Here is a 10,217-nt window from a genome sequence, read left to right as displayed (position 1 = left end):
CACGGTTTCTTTTATAAGAAACTAGACTCATTAAGCTTTAATTGAATAATTTATTCAGCTTCTAACTCAACTCCCACAATTTATGGTGATTTTCCAAAATCACGTTACTGCTGCTGTCTTAAGCAGATTTATTACAAATTTACTCTTTCACACATTCTTTGCATTCACATTATTTAAACATGTATATCACCAATCAATTTCATCACATCTATAATTTCACTTAAGCATAATCTCAATACAATACATCATGCTCAATGATTCGTACACAACCGTTCAAATTAGCAATTATAAGATGGTTCCGCACATAGCCCACCCTTATCGATAATTTACGATGGTTTTACCCTTACTCACATATATGACATAGGCATTTTCACCTATGCTTCTCATTTCACCTTCATGGTTCAATTCCAATCGATCTAACATGCATAAGTATATATCACATACCTGGCCAACTTAATGTATTGAACGAATTCAATGGTCGATTTAACACAAGGTCTCATAGTCTTAGACTTTTATCAAATCATCATCATTTAGCCTGCTAGGTTCTAAACCCGAATTCGTCACCGGCACGAAGCCTGCTAGACTTTAAGTCTGAACTCATTCACCGACATTTCGGCTGCTAGGCTTGAAGCTCGATATCATTTCACCAGCATTATAGCCTGCTAGGCCCAAAGCCCGATAATATTATTCACCAGTTTAAAGCTTTGCTAGGCTCAAAGCCCGAATATCACCATTATAAAGTCGTCTCATAAACAATTCATATAATATAGCATGCATACATGTTCACTTTGCTCTATTTAGTCATTCAAATCACAATTTATAATTGCCCTTTGAATCATTCGATATTTTGCACACTAAATGTCATTCTCAATATCTCGCACACTAAGTGTCATTCTCAATATTTCGTACACTGAGTACCATATTTGATTACCCTTCACACTAAATGCCACATTTTGTCGATATGTCGTCAGACATTAAAATATTCATGTATATACAATTTATACGATATTAAAGCATTAGAAACATAAATTTAACAATGCTTATTGCATGTGAACTTACCTCAAGTCAGAGATGATTATTCCACGACCTTCTCTTATCCCTGGCTTATAACCGATCTATTTATTTCACAATTAAAACATAATAATAAATCAATATATATTAACTAACTCAAATATCAAATCAAGTTCAAACTCAAACCATCCTATCATTTAATTACAAATAAATAAAAACATCTTTATTACTCAAAAATGGTCAACACAAACACAACCATTATCCAATTCGTTTCAATTTGGGCAACATGAATACAATAGGAATTTATATTTGTTCATGAAACTTAAAGTTACAAAGATTACATATTTGGATAGCATTAAGATACTCTTTAATAAACAACATTAATCAGCATTATTATCATCTTTTTCTCTTGTTGTAATAAATAACCCATAAACTGCCCATAATCTCCTTTTCTCACTTATTGTCTGTTGGAAAGAATGAAGAAAAGATGAACTCTAATGTGGCTTTGTTTTATTATATTTCATTTTAATAAGCCAATTACTAAATTAATCTTTGTAATTTAATATCAAAACCTTTTAATGGTGGTCCATTACCGTCCACTTACCTATATAGTGGCCAAAAATCATTTAATAATTATATTTCTTCTTTCTTTCTCAACATTTGGCAAGAACAAGACAAGGATGTATGGCTTCCCTTTTTTTTTTTCATAATTTAAACCATTAACTATTATAATATAATATATAATGCATATATGGCTATTCAACCATCATCATGGCCGGCCGCTTACATAAAAATGGGGAATTTGACATGCAAATCCCCATATTTTAAGCCATGCAATATTTGACCACTACACTTCAACCTATCACAATTTCAATATTTTTTACATAAGTCCTTTTTAATTAATTTCACATTCAAATGACAAAATCAAAGCATGAAATTTTCACACATACATTTTCACTTATAATAGGCATAGAATTTAACATTTAATTATTTTTGTGACTCGATTTTGTGGTCCCAAAACCACTTCCCGACTAGGGTCAAATTAGGGCTGTCACATTGATGACCATGAGCAATGAGTGATTGTAGAGTTTGTTCAAATCAAAAAGAGTAGACATTCCGGTGAGTTCTGATTTTTAATTGTTAATTCTGATTGCTGCATTTGAATTTAAGTTAGAATTTTGTGCAATTCGGTGATTGAAGTTTTTTACTAACTAAAGTTGATCCATCGGTTAATTTTTTATATGTTTTATACTTGTTTTAACCAAAAATCAATAAACATATAAATTTCGGTTAGCCGACCAAATTAACCAAAAAAGGTCGGTTCGGTTAAATTTTTTAAAAAAAATTTCGATTCGCTTAACGGATAAGGGTTTAAAAGAGCCAGTTAATTCGGTTAATGCTAGTTCGGGTTGGTTAACCGATTGAACACTCTACCTTCAAGTCAAGACGAGTAGTTCAGCCCATTAATAGGTCTAACCATAAGTTTAAACTTTTATTTTGTCAAAAAAAGTTTTTAAAAATACCGATGTGATACTTTTTAATTGGTTGAAACAATTTTTTTTTAACGAATGTAACTGTAAGGTAAACGATTCTTATCGAATTACACCTTCTAATTAAATGATATTTAGCAGTTATATAATGTTGGTTAAAAACAAAAAAAGTGTATTCAGACTTTACTTTCTAGCCATATTATATATATATATTACTGTTTTTAAATAAAATAAAATTTTTTATAACATAAAAAAATTTCTTAAAATTTATAATGAGAATGTAAAAAAAAAATTTAAACTCATTGTTTTAAGGGTTATTATTAAGTAGATCATCAGGGGTGAAGTCAAAAAAATTTTTTAGAAGGATCGAAATTAAATTATAATTTTTACGATAGTAAAAATGTAATATTTAAAATATTAAATCAAAATTTTATCATTTTTACAAGAGCCAAAGTATAATTTTACCTTTACTGATTTAAAATTTTAAAAATTTTAAAGGGTCAAATTTTTTTATTTGAGGGGGACCGGGCACCTACTACCCCCAAATTCGCCCTTGTAGATCATGAAACAATTTTCACAAAAATGATTTCATGTCTTCATTTATTCATTTATTTTTCAATATAATTTAAGGGACATTTTTCATTATTTAAATATTTTTAAATCGTATATCAAATAAATATTGTAATTGTAATTATATATTAAATTAAATAAATATTGTAATACCATAAATATTTTTTTAAATAATGTTTTCTTAAAATATTATTATTTTTTAAATATTTCAATTTTAAAATAGTTTTTTTAAAATTAGTATGTTTTAAAATTAAAACACTTGGAATGATTTTTTTTAAATTGAAATTTTAAAGTTAATTTTTTATATTTTAATATTAAAAAAATTGTTGAATTACAAATTAATAAAATCTATAATATATCATAATATATTTTATTAATATTCGTGCATAGTGTCGAAACCTTTTTTTTTGAAAAACGGGGATCGACTTAGATTTTGAAAATGAAAACGATTAGAGGAGTCGCCGCCAATCCTTTTTGATGAGGTGTGATCGGGTCACCTAGTAAAGTGGTTGTTTTTAATAAATAGTTTGATTTATTTTAACAACGATTTTGGTCTACGCAAATCAAGAAAACAGGTTCGGGAGTCGGTTACGCACGAGGAAGGGTTAGCACCCTCAATACGCCCAAAATTGGTACCTAGTTGATTAATTAGTGTCTTAGTGTCGAAAATTTGAAAACTTGAAAGAATTTAAAATACGATCCTTCTTTGTATTAATGCTAATTTAAAAATGATTGAATAAATTAAAACGGATGTTAAGGGCTCCCTCATTTCAAAGTAATAAAACGTCACGCCCAGTAAGTTAGGACACGGCATTTCGAACTTTGAGAATGAGCTTGCCTTTATTTGAAATTCATGTGTTTTAACCCTTTTTAAAAGGGTATTCGATCATTTAGTGTAAACGAGAAAAATTGAAACCCAGTAAGTTAGGGCACGATATCTCGAATTTTCAAATGCCGAATATTGCATTTGTTAGCAAAAATCTTATCTCGAGATAACAGAATGTCATACTCGGTAAGTTAAGGCACAACACCTCGTATCTCCGAGAATAAGAATTTTTCAAAACTCGTATTGCGATTTAAAAGAGTATTCCGTATTTAGGTTAAATGAGAAAAGTCAAAACCCAGTAAGTTAGGGCACGATTATCTCGAATTACCAAATACGGAATATTTACTTTTATGAAAGAATTATTATTGGGTTAGATAAAACCTAAATTCGTGATGGAACGAGATAATAAAGAATGCATAACAAATAAAAATCAATAACCATAACAAGATAAACATAAACACAAATATGAATAATAACGATAAATACGAAGGTAAGATAAATGCGTCAAACAAATAATAAAAAAGGGAAATAATGAATAAGCTAAATGTTTGAAATTATTTAAAAAATTATAAATAGAATAGATGATGAAATAATAATAATAAGAGTAATGATATGTAAATAAAATAAATATGCTAAAAAATATATATTTATTAAATTAGTTAATGTAAAAAATAATAACGTATAAGTAAATACAAAAAAAGAAAATATAATAATAATAGTAAAAACACAATAGTAATAATAATGAAAAGGTATTATAATATAATAGTAATAATGATGATAATAGTGGTATTAGTAATAATAATAATAATAGAAAATAATAACAATATTAAAAATAACACTCTCCCCCTCCCTTCTAAATCCGGCCATCAGTCCGGCTTTGCTCCGGTCCCGGACCCCCACAGGCCGCCGTCGGTGCCACCGTACACTGCGGCCGGGCCTCAAAAAAAACTTTTTCAGTAATGAAAATATGAGTAAACTTCTTACTTTTATTTTTACTTTCGTATAAAAAACAAAATAAAATTGAAAGAAAAACAATAAACAAACAAAGAACTTAAAACGAGAATAGACAAAAAAACCTCTTTTACTTTGATCTTTAATTAATCTCTCCAAATCTTAGCCTCTCCAAAAATTCCTCTCCAAAAACTAGTTTCTCCAAAAACTACTCTCTTTACAATAGTCTTGAATGGCTTCTATAGCCAAATTTTACAACTGATTCTCTTTTTTTTTTTTGTAGGCAAGTGGGGTGATGAAGTTAGTGGGGTAATTTAGTGGGGTGGTTAGGGTGGTTTAGTGGAGTGGTTTAGTGGGGTGGTTGGAGTGGTTTAGTGAAGTGGTTAAGTGGGGTGGTTGGAGTTAGTGGGATGGTTTAGTGGGTTGTTGGAGTTAGTAGGATGGTTTAGTGGGAGATGGAGTTAGTGGCAAGTGGAGTGGTTTAGTGGGTTGTTGGAATTAGTGGGGTGGTATTTGGTGGTTTGTAAAAATATTTGGACTTTATTTATTTTTAGTTTTTTTTATTTCATAAATGGGTCATTAGGGTTTAGGTGATTGGGTTTGTAATTGGGTTATAATTTGAGTTTTAGGTTTTTATTTTGGGTTTTAAGGTTTATTGGGCCTCGGGTAAATTTGGGCCTCTACACATCGTATGGATAAAAAATTAATATAATATATTTAAGATTTGTATAAATTGTGCACGTAAATAGAAAGTGCGTAAGTTAATAAACTTGGAACGACAGAGAAGGAAAGCAAGTTGGCAATGGTTATAAATAGTTATTCCAGAGGGAGTAGCGTTGTCACTATATTATTGGTGTAAATGAGATATCAACGCTCATAAACAATTTGAGTTATACTTCAAAATAATTGAAACTTGATTATATAACTATTGAGTCAAGCTCGAGATAAGCACCAGCATAAAAAAATATTATAATTTATTAATAAATAGTTGGGTATAATGATAAAATATTATAATTTAAATATTGAGAACAATATTATCGAGAATGACAGTTTTGAACTCCGAAATTTATAATATAAAAATATTATAATTTTAAAAAATAAAATAATACGATACAACAAGACATGAGAATAAAAAATACTTACTTTATTACGTGATTTCGATGTGACGTTTACTTGTTTTTACTCTTCTGTTTCCTTATTCGAACTCTGCTTTCATTTTTCTTTTCTTTGCCCGGACCTTTCTTCTTACTCCGCCGTGTCGCCGCTACATACTCCGCCAACGCCGCCACTTCCTTTTCCGACATGAGAGCTTCCTTAGATGCCGTCGAGAGGATACTCAACTATAGGTTTCGAGACAAACGCCTCCTCGAAGACGCCCTGACTCACTCATCGTACACCGACGCGACGTCGTATGAGCGTCTTGAGTTCGTCGGCGACGCCGCTCTTGGCCTTGCGTTTACCAACCATGTTTTCTTGGCTTACCCCAACCTTGACCCCGGTCAACTGTCCTTGATCCGAGCTGCAAATATTAGTACCGAGAAACTTGCTCGGGTTGCCGTTAAACATGGCCTTTTTCAGTTTGTAAGACACAATGTTGTGGGTCTTGCACAAAAGGTAACTCATCGTTTATGTTCTGTTTTATTTTTTATGTTTCAATCTTCTGTTTTTCTTTTTTAATGTAGAAATTTGAGATTGAAATACTGTGGAAAAGAGACCGTACAATATCCAGAACTTCAAGCATGTGAATGAGAAATTATTTGAATGTTGTTTAGTGGAGGTTCTAGTCTTCGAGTTGTCGAGCTGGTGATCCCTCAATGGTGATCAATATTCTGCCTACTTGGGTTTTGTTTTCCTAGTCATAGAGAGCCTAGGTTGACAGAGTAGGACCACTTCACTTATATATGTGAATATTTGTGAAAAGAGTATGTGGGATGTCAAATAAATGAATAAATTAGTCCATTTATATAAGATAAAAGAATAAATTGATTATGATTGACAAAATAATTAGATAATTACATTCGGTGATTACTTTTTAACTATAGAAATGTAAGTGGTCCTTTTGTTAACAATTTTTAATGGTTGAAATGAAGAAAAAGTTTATAAAAAAGGACCCAATTTCCTATTTGATTTAATGTATAGGGATTAATATGCATACCTTTTAGTAAATACTTTCTCCTGGAACGAGCCTGACCTCCTCTCAACTGGTTTTTCTTTTCTAATGTAAGGTTAAAGAATTTGCTGAGGCTGTTACTAAAGAAAATGAATTGGTGGCTCATGGTGGATCGATGAAAGCACCCAAGGTTTTAGCTGACGTTGTCGAAGCTCTGGCTGCGGCCGTTTACATTGACATCAGATTTGATCTGATATCACTCTGGGTGGTATGTTATTATGTAGTTCAACGTTTTCCGTTGTTATGATTCGTATTCGGTTGGTATTTATGACGTCGATGCTGATGATATCCTTCTAAGTATATGTTGCAGATCTTTAGAGGTTTATTAGAGCCGATAGTTACGCCAGAAGCTTTACAACAACAACCTCAACCGGTTAGCTTATTGTTCGAGATATGTCAAAAGCAAGGGAAGTACGTTGACATAAAGCATTGGAATAATGGCGTAAAAAACATTGCTACTGTATTTGTTGACGGGGAGTTTATTGCTTCCGGTTCTTCGGATCGAAAAGACATTGCGAAGCTTAATGCGGTGAGGGAAGCTTTGCAAAGGTTATCGACATCCATAGTTGTTGATGTTGATTCACTCGGAATCGACGAGATTAATGGGTCTTTAGAAATCAAAGAAGCGAAGCAAAAACTGCACAAGCTTTGCATGAAAAAGAAATGGCCCAAACCTATCTACGAGTAAGGCTTTTATTCTTATTGTCGTGATGCAATTTCGAAACACGAGTCCGGGTTCTGAGTTCCAAAACTACCGTTGTTGATACATATGTTCATTCAATGTTCTGCCTATGTTAAAATGTCTTGTGCTCTTTTTTTCATGATGCAAATTTGAAGGACAAGTCCAGGTTCCAAGTTCGGATACGGTTCTTAATGCGAATGTTCATCCGATGTTTTTGTGATTGTCATGATGCTGTTTTTGAAGGATAAATCCGGGTTCCGAGTTCAGATAGTGTTCGATACATTTGCCTATGTTAAAATGTCTTGTATTGTTATTGTCATATTGCGACTTTTTAGGACGAATCCAGGTTCGGAGTTTCGATACCGTTCTCGATGCCTATGTTTGTTCCTTGTTTCTCCTATGTTAAAATATGTGACATGATGCAGAGTTTCGAAGGACAAATCCGGGTGGCGAGTTCAGATCCTGTTCTCGATACATATATTCATACTTTGCTTATCTTAAAATGTCTTGTGTTGTCGTTCTCAATACATATGTTCGTTCCTTGTTTCTCCTATGTTAAAATATTGAAGGACGGATCCGGGTTCGGAGTTTAGATACCGTTCTCGATGCCTACGTTTGTTCCTTGTTTCTCCTATGTTAAGATATCGAGTCTTTTTATTGGCATGATGCAGTTTCAAAGGACAAATCCGAGTTGCGAGTTCAGATTCCGTTCTTGATGCATATGTCCGTTCCTTGTTTCTCCCATGTTAAAATATTGAAGGACGAATCCGGGTTCGGAGTTTAGATACCGTTCTCGATACATATCTTCATATGATGTTTTGCCTATGTTAATAGATTTTGTATTGTTATTGTCTTGACGAAATCCCGAAGAACAATTACGGGTTCCAAGTAACCTAGTGTATGATATAGATGTTCATTCCATGTTTTGCCTCTGTTACGATATTCTCGGCCATTGTCGAATCCGTTTCGTGATAATATCTAATCCTTTAACCCTTTATTGCTTCAACTTTCAGGCTCGAGAAAGACGAAGGTCCCCCACACGAGAAGAAATTCGTATCTGCAGTTAAAATTCCGACCGAAGATGGCATCTTTTATATCACCGGGGACAAAAAGTCGAGAGTAAAAGAAGCGGACAACTCCGCGGCTTCGTGTATGATTCAATCCCTTAAAGAACTGAGATATCTGTGATTCGGGTCCTCACTTTCCGACGATCTCTAGTTACCGGGTAAATTTTGTTATATTTGTTGTCGATCTCCGATTGTATTCGACATCTCTGGATCCGGAACTTAAAACATAGTTGACTGTCGAGATCTCGATGGTCGGGTGCCGGAACACAAAGTGTTCCAAAGAGCCAACAATGTGTTCTATGTTTTATTTTGTCTGGAAGCACATTTTCAAGTTTTCATATATTAATTATATCAGTTTGAATGTTGCATTTAATATGTTTGAATCTACTACAACGGTGGTCGAATTGATTGTGCCATCAGTTTGCCGGTCCGATCAGTCCGAACAATTTAATTAAATAAAATATTATAAAATTAATAAATAAAAATAAAAACTGATTCAATTAATTTCTTAACTAAATTCTCGGCTCAATTAGTTCAAAGCTTTTTTCCGGACCAATAATTTGGGTGGTTCTTGATCCAAACCCAAAACCGACTCATTAGATAGGAAATTGATTGACAAATCAGTTTAGAGAAAGACATGAATTTTTTATTTATAAATTTTTAATAATTTATTTAATCAAAGCAGAGTCAAAAATCATAATTTAACTTAATCAAATATTAAATAATAAATATTCTTAGTTTTTTAAAAAGCTCAATATTTTTATTATTTTAATATAGTCAGAGTTACAGCCCCAGTGGCGGGGGCGGGGGCCACTAAGAGAATCAGGAGATCATGACCTCACTTAAAATGGTAAATTTTTAATTTATACCCTTTATAATTTATAATAATAATAGTAGAATTATACTTTAATCCTTTAAAAAATAATAAAAATTTAATCTAACCTTTTAAAAGTTATAAAAAATTTTGACTCTGCCACTGTATAGCCCAATTGAAAAATGACATGTCATTGGTAATTTGTAAAAAATTTGCGCGCTAAGACAATTATTTATTATCTTAATTTATATTAAATTATTAGTGGAGTGTGCCGGTTGAGTCTTATCTCTATTGGCATGAATATTATTTCTAATCCAAGAAGATGTGGGTTCGAATACGTTGAAGCATATTATCTTCCAATTTATGACTTGAGGAGGGGTTATGGGTAGTTATAGGTATTATGTCAAAAAGAGTAGATATGATCAGAACCTATAATGAGATTGTTCAAAAAACACTAATATACAATAATAATATAGATATACAATGATGAAAATAATAAAGCATACGTAAAACAATTAAAATGTAAATATTATATTAAAATAAAGTTTTAGTTCACTTGTAAAATTAATGTATTGTTGATGTAAATTGCACCGATTTAAATCTCACCAAATGCAAATTTTTTATTAGTTTTTTTAA

The 10,217-nt window shown here is 31.9% G+C and overlaps 1 protein-coding gene and 1 long non-coding RNA gene across 2 annotated transcripts; one reads left to right on the top strand and one right to left on the bottom strand.

Annotated features, from left to right (window-relative positions):
- Window positions 1–482: 482 nt before the first annotated feature.
- Window positions 483–6,124, bottom strand: LOC121227843 (uncharacterized). The gene is made up of 3 exons (XR_005925362.1): window positions 5,992–6,124; window positions 1,060–1,115; window positions 483–659 (listed from the first exon to the last, which is right to left on the bottom strand). It is a non-coding gene; the product is annotated as an uncharacterized lncRNA (long non-coding RNA).
- LOC107932710 (ribonuclease 3-like protein 2) lies at window positions 5,832–9,135 on the top strand. Its single transcript, XM_016864796.2, has 4 exons — window positions 5,832–6,462; window positions 7,074–7,226; window positions 7,329–7,702; window positions 8,714–9,135. Exons 1-4 carry the CDS (start codon window positions 6,151–6,153, stop codon window positions 8,886–8,888), a joined length of 1,014 nt encoding a protein of 337 aa, XP_016720285.1. The 5' UTR covers window positions 5,832–6,150; the 3' UTR covers window positions 8,889–9,135.
- Window positions 9,136–10,217: the final 1,082 nt, after the last annotated feature.

This window comes from Gossypium hirsutum, chromosome A04 (genome assembly GCF_007990345.1).
Source record: "Gossypium hirsutum isolate 1008001.06 chromosome A04, Gossypium_hirsutum_v2.1, whole genome shotgun sequence".
NCBI classification, from domain to species: Eukaryota; Viridiplantae; Streptophyta; class Magnoliopsida; order Malvales; family Malvaceae; genus Gossypium; species Gossypium hirsutum.
This window is presented reverse-complemented; position numbering and strand designations above follow the sequence as displayed.